This window comes from Ciconia boyciana, chromosome 1 (assembly GCF_034638445.1).
Source record: "Ciconia boyciana chromosome 1, ASM3463844v1, whole genome shotgun sequence".
Lineage (NCBI taxonomy): Eukaryota > Metazoa > Chordata > Aves > Ciconiiformes > Ciconiidae > Ciconia > Ciconia boyciana.
The window spans coordinates 102835328-102854602 of record NC_132934.1 but is presented as its reverse complement, the minus strand read 5'-3'; the positions used below and the strand labels follow the sequence as shown (position 1 = coordinate 102854602).

Genomic DNA, 19275 nt, shown 5'->3' with positions numbered 1-19275 from the left:
ACAAAAGCTGCTACTAACTGAATCTGCAGCACTTAGCGTAGCTTCTTTTATTTCCCTTGAAAATCCATCCTAACAGCAATCCAGACACATTCAGCTGAACTCCCAAGATCAGTTGAAATTGCATGACAAAAAAGTTGGTGGTAACACTTTTTTTGGAGATGTCTCCATCCCCAGCACCCCCATACACACACCTTTGTGTTGGAAGAGTTCAGTATACCTCTGCCTCCACGTGTGTCCTCCTCCCTTGCTTCTCATGTGTTCACCTGAGTACAAGCCTACCAGAAGCCTTGACGTTTCCCAACAGCCCATTCGGCATCAACAATGCCAGCAACACTTACTGCTCAGTTTCCTTCCCTTTCTTCCGCATTCTCCAAGTCTGCTGGCTCCTCAATCCCAAGAATCCCTTAATTACAGGGTTTGGGAGAATTATACATCCAGGAGCACAGCCCCAAGACACAAAAAATACAAGCTCACAATAAGAAACAGAGAAAGTGAGTGACTGAAATCACAATCAGATAAAAGGAAAGGGAGTTGCTAGTTTCCTGGCACTGTGATGAAGAGACATCCCCCACATTCAGGTTCTTCCTAAGGAAAGGGTGCTGGGGCAGAACACACAGCTTACAGCTACTTCCCAAAGTAGCAAGAATTCAGCCAGTCTGGCTTTCTGGACTTACTTTGCTGCAGCATATTCCCCCCTCCCCCGTATAAAAAACAGGTGTAGACACATTAAAAGAACCAAACTACACAGATCACCTTTATGCAAGGTGAAACTTCTCAGGAAAAGGAAAATAAGCAATGAGATTTGAGAGATTGTTACATTGGGTGAGATTGTTACACATTCCCCAAAACTGAACTAAATACAGTAATATTTATGCCCTCCCCACAAGAGCAACAAGATACTTGTCAGGATTACATTTTGCAGTGTTTTGCCTTCAAGCAGCAGTTTTCACATTGAGTAAACATAGCCCACAAGATGAGAAACCCAGTATGACAACTTTATATCAGTACTCTATAAAGCAGATCACAGTACAAAGCTATATAAAGAAACAGCAGGAGCGGGGAAGGCTGAGCTGCTTCTAGTGGTCTAGCTGAGCACAGAATTACTTGATGCTCCACACTAACAGCCCCACACACACACTTCCACCCGCTAAGCAAGTGGGAATACAAGAGTTGCACATTTAGGCACTCAGGGTACAATCACAACTGAAGTTGCACACAGAGTCATTCTCTGCTCCCTTGCATGAGAACTCATCATGCATCTGATTCTAGACTTTATATCCATTTTTTCCTCATTCTGCGTCCATGAGATTCTGATTATCACCCTTCTTCATAAGGTTGCAGCATTTAGGAGCCCAGGACAGACCAGCTTGCCATATATTTTAGGAATCTAGTAGACAGTTATATTTTTGCCCCAAAAGCAGAAGCACAAACAGCTAGCCGTACTTCTCTGCCACATTTTACTGCTTTCTAGGCCTTGTGAGGAGGCTCTGGGCAAATATCCCTCCTGATGCAAGTGTTCTTTGTGCTGCTGATCTTCATGTCAGAGCGCTGGGTCCTAGACACTGAAAAAGAAATCCTGCATTTGGTCTCTCATACATGCACTTAAGAAAAATACCTTCACATGATCAGAGCAGTACAGATGTAGCTGAAAAGAGACAACTCTCCCTACTATCTGGGCTCCAAATGCCTTATTTCAACTATTCCCTGAGCCACAGATCAGGCAGCAGTACACAGGTGAGTGTCTTGTCCCCAGTAAGGACAGAGCAAACTTTGTTCCTAGACATCCTTTCTTGACTTTCCATTTGAGGGCAACAGAAAATGCTGCTTTTACCAATTATTTTTGCTAAAGAAAAGGAGAAAGGAGTGGTGGTAGCATGGTACAGCAGCAGAAATGCCATCTGTAGAGTTTGTGGAAGACAACATCTGAGGCCCAGAGATGCAGCCAGAGAACAGCGGCAGAATTCAAAAGGGTTAGAAATTAGGATGCTGAACAGAGAACAGGAAGATATATTCTTGTGAAAGTCCTTTCAAAGGATTTCTATACCTTTTAAAAACCCAAAATTCCTTAGGTTGGATGAATACAGAAGGCAGAAGCACCTCCTTTTATGTGAGACCATAAGAAATGCAAACCAGAATAGAGAAGGGGACACAAAAACCAGCACATACAGGTGCTGAATGTTTCTTGTTGCAAGAAAGTCAAAAAAGGTCAAAAGAACATTTCTGAATCTGCAATAATATTGGAGACCTGCATATGTAATAAAGTAAAACAAACAGCCCCATATCCTATCAACTAGAAAAGCCTGGATCGCCATTCTTAGCAGTACAGTTCTGTGCCAAAATTGTTCTCCTTCAGTAGCAGCAGGGGAAATGTAATTAGCACTCCATCACCCCCACCTAGAAAAGCATGTAGTTGACTCTGCGTGTAACAGTGCACATTATGGGAAAGAGGAGAAACCAAAGATTTGGCACTTAGGTTAGAAATAACAGTAATCTGCAAGAAAAGTTAAGTGGGAAAGGAAAGTTTCTTCATGTTTCCTATGTTAACAGAAACTACTCATCAGATCTTATAGCATAAGATGAGCCAGAGAGATCAAAGAACATTTTCTTCCAAGAACTGCATGCTGAGAGCTCATTTCTTATCTTCCAAGAATTGCCAAGGAGGCAATGTCTGTGTCTTGACCACTATCCTTCATGCTTGCCCCTCCACACATGCACCTGCAATCCCATGCAGAGTCTCACCTCCTTCTTGTAAAGCTCCATGAATGAAAAGCACGAGAAAACACACCCTGGTCAGTCATATACAGGAGGCTGCAATCGGCAGTTTATGTTGGAAAGCAGTAGGGGACGAGATCCTAAGTAAACCATACCCAAAACTTATAACCAGTTTGGGCGCTAGTCCAAGACAGAGGGCTAGCAGCAGAAGAAATCCTAGCCAAATGATTCAGATAAAATTTGAGTAATAAACTGTACTTTGGAGCCTGGCAGTGCATGCCTCTGCTTTCCATCACTGGCCACTCCAAGCGGTTAAGACACACTATAATTCTCTTGCTCTCTACCACAAAGTGTGTGCTCAGATTCAAGAGTACTTCCTGGGTAGTGACCAGAAAGAGCTTTCACCTAATCTAAGCCAGTCAAATTGCTAGAGAAGCCTAACAGCTACAAGGAGAAGGAGACTTTAGGAAACAGCAAACACCTTCCCTGCACCCCACTGACTCCACTCCACTGTTGAGTAGTGTGACTGAGAGACCTGGCTTGTGGCTAACTTAATGCTAGTGGTGTTGATTAGCAGCACAGGGGGGAAAAGCAGCACAGTGGCCACTGGTAACAGTAACCTCAGAGCCTAATGTCTGGTTAGCAGCCTCAAGTAACATGATCTCAATATTCATAAAGGCTTCTTCATCCCCCAGTGCACTAGCTAGATTGCAAGTACAGGGAATGCAACAGACATTAAGGTAATGACAGCTTTGCCTTCATAGGAGGAGGAGACTATACAACACCCTGAGGTACAATTGTAGCCCCAGCAGCTCTGATACCAAGAGCTCTGAAAATACAGCAGGCACACTAAGGCCCGCACCACAGCCTGATACATGTATATACAACGCAACAGCTCTCCCCACTGCTGCACACACACAACTAGACCACCCTCACTGGCCTGCTCCCCCGCCAAGCAACGAGCATAAACCATGGGCACCTAACACAGCCATGGGCACCCCTGACTGGGGCTTGTACATCTAACTTAATGCACTTTCTTGTTCCTACACCCAAACTGGCACGTACACCTGGCAGCTTGGTGCCGTGGGTATGGGAATTTCTTTGCTCAAGAGGAACTGCATGTCTGTACTATGCAGTGTCTATTATACACCAGCAATGGTAAAGACAAGTGGGTGGCAGAAACATCACCTGTTCTCTATTCGCAAGACTTTCTGAAAGGTTAAGATGCCCTTGCTCCCAATTAAATGTGATGGGAGGGTCTGGGCAAGCATTTAGGACAAATAACATTATGTTAAACACAATTATTTTGTAAATTAAAGACAGAAGTATTAACAAAATGCCAAATAATAGTACCTTTAGGATTTGGAATTTCAATGAAAAGATAATGTTCTCTTTTACAAAGAATTCCATGCAGATCCAAAGTTGACAACACTGGTTTAGGAAACAAACACAAATTCTGCATTCCGCTGCAAACAGCGACTGTGTTTTAAATATAGGCAGTACTCACACTCAAATTAATAAATAAAATTATCTTTTTAACTATTGAACTTTTTTCTAGTTGAAAGTCATCTACAGAGCCAGTCAAAAAAGGTTTCCTCCCTTCCTTTACCCCTCTTTTTACTGTATTTGTACTGTACTGGAATTTGTACTTTAAATAAGCAAAAAATAACAATAAAATTCATGCTTTTCACTTTTGAGGTGAGATAAAGATGCTCTCTTTGTCACCTTGGTGGGGGAAAGGGTAGAAGAAAGAGGGGAAGAAATAAATCAGGCAGACTATGTCAAAAAACAATGGTGATCTATGATAGCAATCATAGATCACATTCAAAGCTGCATTTGCAAAGCTGAGTAAGCAGAAAGACGTGAAGGTCCCAACATAACAAAATAGAAAAAGAAGATTAAAAACCTCAAGTTAAAATGGGCAAACATACAACTTATTGTACAACACACACAAAAAGGACTTTGACATCTTCACACGATGTTTACATTTCAAGCAAAGGCTTCCTTATCCTGAACACCTCTCTGTGCTGACTGACCCACAGACACAACATAAAACCATTTCTCCTTTCTCAAAAACTCAGAACAACCTTTTCCAAAGTGGGATTTCTCCAAAGTCCTCCCCCCCGAGCACCACTCTAAAGTTAACACAGACGATGCAAGTAATGAAATAGTTGGAAGAAAAGCCTCTATGTAGGCACAAGGAAGAGGCAAATTTCTGTTTTCTCCTTAGGCAAACACGTGGGAGCCTGGCTGCTCGCTTTTATAAGCACTGGGAGCAGTTAGGGACTCAAATCACCAGAGATACTTGTCAAAACAACAGTCAGAGAGCAGAGGCAGCAGCAGATTAACTCCTTCATAGTTGCTGGCTACAGCACTGGGCTCACAGCCGAGTCTGGAGCTCACACGAGTAGGATGTGGCAGGGCACAGGGCACTCAGAGAAAGGCATCTGGGGCTAGACTGCTGAAAAGGGGGGGGGGGAGCGGGAGGGGTGGAAGGGAAGAAGGGGAAATCAAACCTATATATTGCCCACACACACACACATACATAACATGCTTTTTCAGGAGGAGGAGGTGTTTGTAGGAGAGCTCACTTTCACATCATAAATCCCCCAATTCCAAGTTTTGCCAACAAAATGTACTTTTCAGCATGGGGACTATAAGATTTACATTTGTGTTGCAAAATTAGCAGAGTTTTTGGAATAAAACCAGAAACAAGGGAATGTTCACACCTGTCACGGTTTGTTTTCCCTCAGAAATGTCAACACAGGCTGAGACTTTTCAACTCCAGCTGGTCTCTCTAGCTGCTCCGAAGGCAATGATCCATTACGCATGCATGCACATACACACACACTCCATGTTGTGGCATAAGAACTGAACTAATTGTGACCAGCATTCAGCATTAATGAGAGATCTCATTCCTGCTGGAGAAGCCAGCTTCAGCGAAAAAAATGACTTTTTCGTGGACCAGTTTGGTTTGGGGATGAAGGGAGTACTGAGCAAGCAGCCCACCATTTCTCTCTCCACTGAAGCAGAATCACAGCAGAAGCTCTCCAACTCGCTGTTTAGGGATTATCCCTAAACAACTGTAAACTGATTTCAGACTACTCTGAAATACAGTTCGCTGCCTGAGCTAGACTGTTAAACAAATCTATCAGGATAAATGTAGCTTAGCTAAGCACAGTTTTTTGCCAAAAGACGTTATATCCTAGGTTATCCTATTCCTTCTGCCCCTATCCAACAGACCCTCTTGCATGACCTCACACCTAAGCCAAAACAGTATCACTCTACAGGACATACAGGATACATACATCCATTTTAAACCAGCATTAAGCAATTCAGGTAATTCTATTTAGCTTCTAAGAAATGCTCCCAGAGTAAGTTTAAATACTGACCAGAGCTAGTTCACATCTGCCTAAAAAAGGCCCACATCCAAGCAAATCACTGAATGACTTTGCTCTGCCACCGACTTATTTTTTGATACTCTGGTACTACTATGCCCATGAATTTCCTCAGAAGTGCCTTCTAAACATGGGCTTGTAGGAGAGAAAAAAACCAAACCTCTGAAACTGGCACACAGAGAAGATTAAAGTGAGTGACATTCCTCTTTTCACCTTAAGACAACCCTGTCACTAGCAGCAAGATGCATCCTAGAGAGACCAAAATACTCCAAGTCATGAAAGGGGGCAATGACCCCAGCATCACTGCTGGATGCCACCCCTGCCACAATGACAGCCCAGCTCCTGGAAGTCTCAGCACAGTTTGATTGATAGATCTGTTTTGCACTTCCACTCCAAACTGTTGCATAAAACTGGTGAGTGCTGCTGAGTAGTTACTTCCCTCCACAAATAAGAGGCCCTTAACACAAGGCCTTCCTCTTCATACCACAGAACCCCATTTCCAAAGCCCATTAGCAGGCCTTCTGGCTGATAGGCCTACTCAAGTGAAAACTACCTCAGCTATCCAGGTCTTTAAGTGAATAGGTGCAAGGTTCCTACCTTGTGTAGCCCAGAAAATGCTGACAGATGCAGAAGTCACCTCTTTGCTCTTTACCCAGCTGTTGTTGCGGTGCCTAGTCCATGCAGAGATGACACAGAAATAATCCCCTCTGTCACTTTCTGAAGTCCACTGGATTCGTAAACTGAAGGTGTCAACAGCCTTTTTAGAGAAGATTATTTCCCCGTTCTGAGTCCGCTCTCTGCTCCTGTCCCCAAGCAGCAGAGTCCAGTCTGCATCCATCATGGCCAGGAGTTCCTCTGTCACCACATCGTCACTACGCAGGCGCTGCCTGTAGTACCAGGAAACTGTGAAGCGGATGTTTGCTTCAGTGTCCTGTGCATTTATGATCCTGCAATTGAGCTCTGTAGGGTCATCTGAAAACTTGGGTGTTTTAGAGGCATTCAGAAACACCTCATAGTCTGGTTCTGCAGGAGAGGAAACCCAGAAGAAAGAGGTTAGAAGCTACAAGCAGAAGGGACAAAGTGCCAGAGCTTATTAAGAGATACTGCTAACTTCTAACATCCAGGCTGTGAAAGCACCTGAGCTAGAAGCCAAGTGCCAGAATACGCATTTTTCTTACAAGACCTGGGGACTAGGAACTTGGACTCCAGCTCTCAGACTTGCACCAGTCTGACACAAGTACCCCTAAGCCTGCATTTCCAAACAAGCCCTTTTGTTTCATATGTCTAGTCAGACCATTTCAGAAAAAAACAGGACTAAGAGATCTTGTCAAGCAAATTCATTCCCTTCTTTAGGCCTGGCCCCAAAAACCCACCACATGGTTTCAGTGTCAGCCCAGCCAGTCACCTTTTGCACCTGTTCAAATGCCTGGGGCAGCCTTCAGCAACAGGAGACTGGTTATGCTCTATCTTTGGACTGACCAGAGACATCCCATTTCCCCAGTTTCTCTCCAGGATAAGAGGCCATTTCCCATCCTGAAATGCCTTCTTTTCCACACTTAGCCATCCCACCATGTCTCTACAATATGGTTTAAGAATGTTAAAAAACAACCCAAAACCAAACACCTCACCCAGACACCAAAACCAGGGGCATGGGTACCACCATTGGCACTGGCCATAGGCAGCACCAACAGCGGTGCACAGTAAGTTTCATCAGACAGCTGAAATGAATACCAAGTAGCTTAAGAGTTGAAGATGCGTAGATCAGAAGAGCTTCACAGTCTGAATAGAGAAATACATGCTGTACAGCTGTGAGGCTGGAATACCTCAAGCTTGAAAAGGAGTGCCTGAAATTCATGGGTTAAGAATGGGGCCGTTGTATTTAAATCTGAAATAGCTGGCTGTCAAAAGCCTAAAAGTGATAAGGCAGCCGCATGACTATTTTCTCTCAGACTACAGAGATAGTAAAGGGAAAAGATTACAGCAAGAACTTCACAACACAAAGGAAATACATATTTATTTACTAGTGTTAGAGTATTTTTCTGTCTTGCTGTCTACTATAATTCAGAAAAAAGACTAGCTTTCCAACTGTTCAGCCAATACTCATCACATGGCTTTTACATTGTAAGTGTATTCAGTACTCTATATTTGTTTCTTGCTTTATGTTTTATTTGGCATTTTGCCCTCCTAGAAACAATTAACCAAAGCTATAATTGGGACAGAGAAGGCAATCCAAGGCTAAACTTAGGCTTAGCTCACCAATGAGCCAAGATAATAAAGCATCTTAATAGAACTGCTGCACAAACTGTGTGTGTACGTGCACTTTTGGACTTCAGATGCAAAGGATAAAAACAATTGTATCAAGCAAGCTGGCTGCTGTGTCAGCTTGCAGAGAAGATATCTCACCATTAAGACTTATGCATGCAGTGTCCTTGCATCTAGCAAAAACAAGGGCATTAATACACACCAGACACTAGAGTACCTAGTGATAGTGATGGTGAGTTTCTGCAGTGTTAGGCAACACACGAGCATAAAAGTACCGTTTACATAAGCCTTTGGTACCTACTACCAGTGAACATAAGTGCAGATTTCTGCGCATTTTCAGTGTAAGGCAAAATAAAATGAAAATGTAGAGAATTCCTCTGCTGCAACCAAGGTATAGATTACTAATGGTAGCCAAAACCCACTTGCTGTGTAAGTCCCCATAGATCCTACAGCTATGCTACTCTTCCTGTCTCATTCACAAAAGACTAGTCTTCTCCAAAGCCTCATGATATATTGCTCACGCTCTGCAATTTTCTTATCATTCCCCCTCGCCTCCCCTTCCCGCCCAAAAAAGAAGGCATTCAAGACCAATTAATATTTTCACAGCAACAAAGACTATGAAAGCAGAAACTCTTCTCTAGACAGGAACACACGAAGGAAAAAGCTGCAAGAAACTAGAGTTCTTAGAAAATCACTTCAGGTTTGTTTTATTTGCAGGCAGGGGAAGGACCGCTAAGAAGAGAGTTTTGGCTTTGACAGCACCACTCCAGATAGGCGCTTCACCCTGACAGACACTCAAACAGAGGATTTAGAAAGAATAAAAGGCTGGCTGGATAAACCTCATTCCTCCACTCTGTCAGCTGTCAAGAACAGCCTCACTGACAGTTCAATGACTTAATACTCCAGCAGCTCTTAACTTCCATTAAGGAGGAGTTGCTGAATTCTGGATGCAGTTGAAAACCTCAAATGCTGCAAATTTATTCTACTTTCCCTTGCCCATGCATCTGCTGAAGAGCAGATTTTATTCTCTCCTGTTCGCAAATAATGCCAAAGTGGAATGGAAAGAGTAAGGAATAGTCCTACAGGTACGGGCACTACGAGAGAGCATATGAGCACACACACAAGTGGGGGGAAGGAGGGAACGCTCACAAGTTGAATGTGCAATTTGAATGGCTGAACAAGGACAGGAAATTAAGACATTAATCCCTTGCGCACTTCTAGCACACATTACAAGTATACTTGCAAACAGCCACAGCTCAACTGCTCTGTACAATGCTAAAATGCAAAATTTAAAGTCATTGTTGCTGGGATTTAACCTTGCAACACAGCTATTTGTTTCTGAAAACCAGGCTTCAGACTGGGCTCTCTATATTCTGGCCTCAATTCAGTACTTTTATGTTGGAGGAGCTCTGCCTTTGTAACTGGACAGTACCACCAGTTTCTGATGACAAGAGGCTCTGAACAGGTACACTGAGAGGGTTTAGGCCTGGATACTTGCATCCAAACACCAAGTACTACAGCTCTGCCAGTTCTCCCCCAGCTCACATTTAGGTTCATTCATGCTTCCAACACAACCAATACTTTGTGAATTTTAGCAGGTGCAGATACCTTACCTACAGCATCCTGCAACACCATCCTGAGTTTCATTGCTTCTAAATTGAAGCTATTCTCTCACGAAGATTAATCTAGGAGACAGGATGGGTAGGCTGACATATCTAGACCTATCCCTAAACCAGGCTTTTTAGAAGTTTTGCTGGAGTTTCATTTTTAGTATTTCTCCCAAGTAACTTTACTTCTAAGGATATTTGCATAAAGACAGATCTCCAAAGCTTAAGAGTACAGCTGGGATAATGCAAAGCAAAAGCTTTACAATCTGCAGCATGCATATGAGACAGTGGATCTCCAAAACAGATTTGTCTTGGGAAAGGGGTATAGGGAAAGATACTGTCAGCCTGCTCCTGTGGGCCAGGTAGGTCAGATAAGCCTGTTGAATCTCTTACCTACAGCTTCTGTTCCTCATTCAGTCAAATACTCTTAAATGAACAACTGTTAAACACAGCTACTTCTAACCAGCCCCTTGCAAAAAAATTTGGACACTGACAGTATTAGAGCTGTAAGAAGGGAAAACGACCAAGAACAACTGGGGGATGAAGGAAGGAGAGAATAAAGAGATCATTAAGTTTCTCTTTAAGTAGATTCCCCCCCCCCCCCCCCCCCCACTGGTGAATTAAAAGAACTTGCTGGATAAATGCTGAAGTAACATATGGAAGCCGTAACTTCAAGTGCACAAATAATCCTTTGCTTGTCCAAAAGGCTAAAAATCTACTCATCTCTAGGACTGAGTGATGAAAAATGCACCACACTGGGTGCATTTAACATGACTGGAATGTTAAATACTGCAGGAAAATCTGTTTTAGTGGCCACTATGCTAATCAACACCACTAGCATTAAGTTAGCCACAAGCCAGGTCTCTCAGTCACACTACTCAACAGCTATGTGACATGGTCTCATAAAATGGACTTGTGTGCTGAGGGAGAATAAAGCAGTATAAAGTCTGTTCCGTTCTAAATCTATCAGTAGGATGTGGTATGTCTCTAGTGATTAAAACAACAAAACAAAATCCCAACAACTCTGAAAGCTATGAGAGTTCATTATAAATAATTTTTATGGTATATGACTCAAAAATCAGGGGAAGCATCTGATATCACTGTGTTCAGAGCTCAGACAGAATGCCTGTTGCTGGATCAGAGCCCTGCTAATGGTACAAGGGAGGTGAAAGGGGACAACATGACAACAGAGGCAGCTTCAACCCCTGGAAAACAAGGCAGGCTTTTAAGGTTTATTTCCCAATTGGAGACTGTTCAATGACACCAGAAGGCAGAGTGCATGGGTGGAACATGTGGTAAAAGATCCTAAAACCCTATAATGTACAAACCCCAAACTCCATAGGATAGATCAGTACTTTTATATGCAAGAGATACCGTACCCAAATGATAGATGCAAAAAAGAGAGAAACTTGCACAGAAGATATTCTGCAAGGTCCTCTCTCTTTTCTGATCGGATCAAGGAACGAGTGGTACATTACCCACGAAGTCCAAAAGCATAATCACTCACCTAATGCTGTCACCACCACACTGACTGGTGCAGATGTCCTCTCCACCACCTTATGCCAGCTCCCATTGTGCAGTGGTACCCAGATAGCTGCTTGGCAGAAGTAGTAGCCAGAGTCTTCCACATCCACATCACGCACCAACAGGCGATAGGAGTTCCTATCTGCATGGCTCAGGCTGATGAGAGTTGAATCACTGACAACAGAATCACGGTCCATACTCAGCAAAACCTGAGCATCTGACAAGGTATCATCAGGTGATGCAGAAAAATACCACATCACCTCTGCTTGGAAAATACCACTCCTGTCTGTTGTGATGTTGCATGTAAGATCCAGGGAGTCTCTTTCGGTCACAGACACATTGCTTGTTGAGATTACCACATCTAGAGCTTAGAAATGGAGAGACAAAAATTCAAACAAAAATTTTTTTTTTTCTTAAAAAGAGTCTACTGTAAGTTATCCAGGACTTCACATTCTATTACAGAAGCTTCTGAAGTGGCAGCTCAGTAGCCCTACCTTCAAATGCCTGTTGGATATTGAGCTGCATGATCTATTACAAGGGAAGTACACATTATCAGTCAAGCAAGGGACACGTGATGAGGGCAGGGGGAGGAAGGGAGGGAGAACAGGGTTTTTGTAACTCAACAGCAACTAGTCCATGAAGGCTTTGTCCCAGTCACAGATCGCACGTCACCTTTGCACAGCAGGAAAAGGTGTACAGGATTTTCCATTCTCACAGGAGGGTCAAGGTGTTTTGGGACTATCTCTCAGAAGAGAAAGTGTCCACTGAAATCACTAGGAACTACATTAGAACTCAACTTGTTTTCTGCTGAAATGGTTTTGGGCTTCTCTAGCAGAACATATTTGGATGAGAAGCAGCCACGGCCACATGTTGAAGTCCTCAGGTGTGTTGCAGGAAAATGAAATGGAAGCAAACAGAAGGCAGCAATAAGTCATACTGCTGACTCCTCCACTTCCTGCTCTGACCAACACACAGTGGGGACTTTAAAGCAATGCCAATAGCCACTTAAAAGACATTTAAACTCCTCTGCTGGCCAGTGAATATTTTTAATATACATAGCACATACGGTCATAGCCAGCATTCAAACAGGACCTTCTGCATTCTGTAGGTTACCAGGCTAGCCACAGCTTTGTTAGAAGAAAGCCATGGGATGGAAGCGTCAAGACCAGAAGTAGAAAAGCTGGCCTTAGTTACTGGTGAGAGGTGAAGCAGGGGTGCTGTGCATGTTGTTTGTAAACCTCAGTGAAAATCATTCACCAAGTTACCTGGCCACCACATGTCTTCACTTGCTCATTCCCTCATTCTATATTGCCTAAAGATTAGATTTGGATCTCAGCACAGCACCGTTCCCACAGTGTGTAATGCAGCTGCTCTTAAAGTCTCAACTGAGGCCAGTAGACAGGGCTGCTACAGCAGTAGCTCTTCTCAGCAGATCTACGACCAAGACCACGAGCAAGAATACAGATTCCTGCCTTCAACAGGCAGCTATGTTCTCTGGTGCAGATTAGCGACTTCTGTGTAAAATCATGTTCTACTACATAATAGGTATCCATCTCTAAAAGCTTTCTAGGATTATCATCAGGAATGAGACACAACATATAAAGGCCAGAGCTAAACTGAGCAGCCACAACTATTGCCAATAAAACTAAGCAATACTCATCTCACTGCTCACCACCTGATAGCACAGAGCAGTCAAACTGAACACAGGGTAGCAAGCCCCACCCAAGTGGTAAAGCCCACTGTCTGATGAGTATCTCATTGGGACTTCCTTCACTGTCTTATCATGGGATTGCAATCTGTAGGAAAGCCTAATTAATTTAACAGAGTAATATCAGAATACAAGATAAGACTCATCTGCAAGGTTAAGAGCAGCATTTCTCCAAGGAACACTTCTGTCTTCACGAAATAGTGACAGGCATTTAGAATCTGGCAGTATATGCATACAGAGGGACTCTAAGAGAGTTTACCCATATGTATATCCTCAGTGCTGCTTTTTTGGTTACAGACATGTCTGAAGGCCTCACTTAGGGTTATATACCTGTTGTGCAAGGCACTATTAAAAGACGACATATGAGAACAAAGTCAGGCCCAAAGGTGTCATGATTTTAGGAGATGAAAGTGATGGGCAAGTAGATAGAAGAGCAACAACAGAAAAAAACCCCACACAGTTACACAACTAACCTGTGTGTGACTCTTTTCATTAGATGTGGTAATTTTTTTTCTTTTTAATTTTGTTTCTACAAATTCAACCCCACAGTTTACAGCAGGTGAGAATGAGGGAAGTGCAGCAACCAGGCATACCATTTACAACTCAAGTTCATTTTAGCATGCAAGTGCAGAGTTTTCAGCTGTCAGCACAAGATGCTCTTCAAGTCCTACTACAGGATGTGTGGGTAAAAATTTCCACAACATTTTGCTGGAAAATAACCTATCCCATTTAGCATAACTTTAAAAAAAGCCTTCATGCCCCTGACAAAGTGCCAGTGCTGCCAATGACTGAGCTAAAAATGAAAACAAAAAAAACCCTAAACAAAAAAAACAAAAACACCCCCACAAACAAAACCGCACACCCAAACCACATTAAAAAACTGCACTACTACTGGTCCTGGCCATCCTCACCCTGTTTTCAGCTACTTAAACCAAACTCTCTAAAAGTGTGACAAAATAGAGAATTACAGCTCTTAATTAAGCAAGCCCTGCCTCAGCAGAGAGCACCTGCAAGCTTTACTGTGTAACAGATACCCTGAAAAAGCAGGGGCTGGTTGATCCTGTCAAATTTCACAGGCTATGTACCACCAGGATACTAAAACCACATCCAAATGAGCTAGCCAAAAAAACCCAGCAGTTCTGGGTTCTCCCTATAGTGATTAAAGGATTACAAAAATTAAAAGATACCCTTACTGTCTGAACACTTCTAAAATATCATCATAACCTCACTTTCTGAGGGACCATCATTGCCTGTTTTTCCACCTATTGAGTGACAAGCTGCATCACCCTCCGCTTTCCCTCCTCCAAGTAGCGGTGGTAATGCTAATGCAATTAAGTGCTTAGTGCATCTACTCCTGAAATCTATATGGGCAGGGATATCTGGATATCCTCAGCACAGCACTATATGTATTTTTGTCTCCTTAGTCAAGCATGCAATGATGTGTTTAACAGAATCATTACTGTCCTAGACCCATGCCAACATGGTGGAGCAATCAGACTAGTGATCCAGTTTCAGTGATAAAAATCCCTAGATAATTTGTCCTGTTAAATTATCACTGCCTTCCTCCTTTCTCTTGATCTTTCTAAGCTATTTCAATAAACACCAAACAGAAAAGCTTCACTTCTATCATTGAATCACAAGCCACTTCTACAGGGGAGGTGCAGCTGTTTAGTGCTATGGGACAACCCTATGTTAATGAGAGCAGAGGGAAGGTTTGCGGTGCTCAGGGGTTAAATACAATGTTTATTTAAGAAATAGAGAAACCAGAAGCAATCTGAAGTGAACTAAGGATGAGACAGAAATCTAGGTCTAGGCATCTAAGAGGTTCCAGTCAATCCTTCCATGCCATCATCCCCCTTCTCCCCAAAATAAAAACTAGAAAAATTATGTCAAGCATTTTCTATCAACTTAGATGTAAACAGACCAGCTATCCAAACAGCACTCTACGTTCTCTTGGAATGTATCCTCATTTAGTTCAGCTTACCCAATTTCTGCTCTCAAAGTATCACAGTCTGGACACAGCACTGCTGGAGCTATGAGCTTTGACCCCAGCCCATCAGTAACACTCACCAGTCTGTTGGATTGCCACACTTGCTATCTCCACACTCTTCTCCTGAATCTTCTGCCATGAGCTATCTGCCCCTCTCACCCACTCGCTCACAAGACACCTGTAGGCACCCCCATCCACCGACGAGGCCTGGGATACAGATAACCGATACATGTCGTTCGCTCCTGTGTCCAAGCGGATATCTCCATTATGATAGCGCTCTTCATAGCCAGGACCCGGCTGGAATTTGCCCTCATGAGTCAAAGATAGGATGTCCCGCCAAGTCGATCCACTTTTGATCTGCCAAGTCACATGCAGGTGAGTGTGCTCCGGTGAGGTGGTAATTGCTGAGCAGCGCAACTTGAAGGAGTCGCCCTCAGACAGCCTGAGAGATGTTGAGGAACGTGCTTTTGAACCACTCACTGATAAGCCATCGGAAATTACTATTTGAAAAAAAAAAAAAAAAAAGACCAAAAGACACAAGCATCATAAAACAGAAGCAAGAAGAGAACACCCACACTGACCTGTTCAGATATAAGGCAGTAAAACTACCACAGAGCAACACCTGGCCAATCATTCCTTCTTCTGCACATAAATATATTCCAGGAACAAGGAAATTCAGCTGAAAATCCATTAAAGGAGAGCATTCAAATTCATTTATCCTTCCCCTTGCTTTAGTTTCTCATCCAAACATCATCATTCTGACTATTCCAATCCAGAACCATCTTTATTTTCACAGGAGTAAAAGATAAGACACTTGAAAAAAAATAGTCTCCCAAGTTATTACTGAAGAACCCTAGATGAGAGAGCAAAGCTAAGGCATGACTGCAGTATCAACATGCTAAAGGGGAAAAGGAAGACTACCTCCCTCACATAGAAAGATCCCTAAATGACATTATAAATAAGAGAGAAGAGAGGCTGTGTTTTTCACCTGAAGTTAGCCTCTCTACCCAGAGGCTTAGGGACATTAAATATTCGCAGACATCTTCAGAAAACCCACTGCTTAGTTTTCCCAATTTTATTTACATATTTACTAGACACAAAAAAGGAAAGTGGTGTTAATAGTAAACAGCCTCTCTTCACTTCTTCACCGCACTTGCCTTTGCTATCATACTTCCCAATTTTTGATTTTGGCTTTAGGCGGATTAAACAGGAACAGGAAGAAGAAAAAAAAAAATCACAATGCTCATAAGCAACAGAAATTCAACATTCTTAAGGGTACATCTATAATCAATATCAAAAACAAATTTAGAGCACACCTCACTCTTCAGAAATACCTTTCACTTGGACCTCTGCATCATAATTTCCCTGAACGGTGGCATCAGTGCTGGGCGTAGAGCATTTGTATGTCCCTTGGTCAGTTGGCTGGACGTTTCTAATCACAAGTTCCACAGCATCGTTGCTGCTCCGTCTCAGTTTGATATCCCCGTGGCCCACGCGTTTTTGGTACTCCTCAGAGGTGAATGTAGAATCCCAGGTACTCACTATCCGCACAAAGTCAGTCTCCCGGGAGAACTCCCAGTCAAAATTCTGTTCACTGGGTCCATCGTAGTCGCTAACGCTGCAAGGGATCACCACCTCCGTGCCCACGACTCGAATAAGAGGACCTTTGGGCACCCTCACAACACGTCCTCTGCAGAAAGCTAGGCAGGAGAATAAAGAGAGAAAGAACACACAGTTAACAAAGGAATTCCCAGGATAGACTTTGACAAAAAAAAAAAAGAAAAAAGAAATAGAATAAGGTTGGACACCCCACTCTGCAGAAAGCTAGAACTAGTAAGAGCAATATTTCCCATTAACATTTATTCCCACTGGAGCAGGAGCCCCTAAACACACCATTTTTAGTGTGGGGAATCTTTGTTTCATTGCTTATGTAGTAACACATTAGGCAACGAAATACCAAGGAGAGAAAATTGTAAGGGGGGGGGGGGGGGGGAAGGGAGAGAACTAGCCATAGAGCCAATGGGTAGCAGTTTCTCTACTACAAGCCAAGTGCTATGTAAGACACTTAAACAACATTAGTAAGTGGTTTTTGTTACTACAATGAGAGCATAACCTAATCAGGCATTTTTAAAAGCCTTCTGCTGACATCAGTAGAGGGTTCAAAGTAGGAAACTAACTCTCCCCTAGCTTGAGGGCCATAAGAATGGTAAGTTGACTTTCTCCAAAAATGAACACAGTCACTTCTGCCCTGAAGGGTCATGGCTTCTCTAACACAGGTGAGCTTCCTTGCCTTCCTAATTGATTTAAGAGAAGAACTGATTTCAACACACACAGTTCGCTTGAACAGATTTCTGCGACCACACCTGTTTCTAGCACACATTTCCTCTTTGGTGGAAGTCCCAGAACATGGGAGCATGAGCAGGGCAGGCTCCCTGCAGAGCAGAGGAACACACAGTGTTCAGACACTGTTTTCTGGGATTGCCTCACTAGGATAGAACAGCAGCAGCAGTTCTCTGCAGAAGGCTGGCAAAGCAGTATGTTGTGCTGCAGGCAAAAGTGTCAACCACTTAAACTAGCCAGAGGACCTGGCAAAGATGCAGCAGGAGACTTTCCTGGTTGATTTGGCTCTGTAGCCCAAAGAATAACCCCAGCAGCTGCACATGGATTTTGGCAGGTTCTTACTTCCCAAAAGAGCAAACTGCTTTGATTCATAGTTCCAACCAGAGAAATCTTTTCTGAAAGAGAGGGGTACTACCTAAACTCAAGTCTCCAAACATGAACAGCCTACTGCATCCCACCAGCTCCATATCCATAGCAAAATATTTTAGCAGTGGTAGAACAGGAGAAACCAGAGCACTGAAGGACAGATCTTGCTAAAACCAAGTAGATGGCCATAACATCAAAAGCAGTTGGACCAAAAGGTTGATCTGAGATACCACAGAGGCAAAGCCAAATTTAAACAAGCAACCCCCCAACAAACAAAGTCCAGCAACCCACAACTGCTCTAATTCACCAGCTACATTGGAAAAGCCACCAGCTAGTGACATGAAGACCAATATACTTGCTAAGCCTTCCCCTCCTATCACTCTGTATGTCTTCTTGCTGTAGATTAAGACCCCACTCACTGGCTCAGAACCACCATGCCAATAGGTATCCAGGTGTGGGCAAAGAACTTAGTCTCGTGGAGAGAAACCACCCACTGGGGAACCTGTTATGAAAGTGCAGCTTGTCCCCTCCAGAGCAGCATGGAGAAGGATATGTTAAAGAATCAAGATTTCTGTGGGCATTTAAAAACTGCACAAGCAGCTGCACACGCTGAGCATAGCTACAAGAGAGAAAGCATATTTTTATCCCCAGTTACAGTTCAGCAAACAGTTGAACCAAGAACTGACACTGTCTGTAGCTCCCCAGTTCATAACTCCCAGCATGCTCTTTGCTTTGCAGGCTGTTCACGTGTACAGGCTCAGTCATAATAGTCCAATTTCCTCATTGCCATGACCTTCTGTATTCAACATTAGTACTTCATTAAACTTATTGGTAATGCAGACTGGGGTTAATCTCTTACCCCTTATATCCCTCCCAGAAGACAGTTATTATGTACCTGATCAAGTGATTGACTAGTCCTAATAAGGAAGCTGGACTTCTCTGCACCATTCACATGTGAATCGGAGAGAAAAACCTCCACTGCTAATGTATTGTTCCACAACCAGATGTCTTTAAGGACACCTCTCTAAACACAAGCACCATACAGTAAAATCATTGATACAGAAAAATAACCGATAAAAATAAAGCAAGCTGCAGGGCTCCAATATATTTCCTCACTAGGTCTTAAGTTGCAGCCCCATTCAATCCTTCAACTTATCCTCTTACAGAAAGCAGTAACAGCAGCAGGTAAGCTTTAAAGCACTGCCTGACAGCCAAACCAGCTTCCAGCAGACCACTACGAGAAGTCAGCTCAGGATCCTGACTGAGGGCACTCCTCAAACGCTGACGTCTCTCTACAAAATACTCTCCTGTGACACTAAAACAAGCAGACAACGCTGCTCTGCATGTGTCTTCAGCTGTAGACCCACA

The 19275-nt window shown here is 43.2% G+C and overlaps 1 protein-coding gene across 1 annotated transcript in view; it reads right to left on the bottom strand.

Annotated features, from left to right (window-relative positions):
• Positions 1-19275, bottom strand: part of PTGFRN (prostaglandin F2 receptor inhibitor) — a 71113-nt gene that overhangs the window by 23718 nt on the left and 28120 nt on the right. Inside the window, exons 2-5 of the mRNA XM_072885665.1 lie at positions 16536-16901; positions 15282-15701; positions 11487-11870; positions 6708-7133 (exon numbers count right to left, since the gene is read on the bottom strand). Of these exons, the coding sequence (XP_072741766.1) occupies positions 6708-7133; positions 11487-11870; positions 15282-15701; positions 16536-16901 (1596 nt within the window). The remainder of the gene's footprint in view (positions 1-6707; positions 7134-11486; positions 11871-15281; positions 15702-16535; positions 16902-19275) is intronic.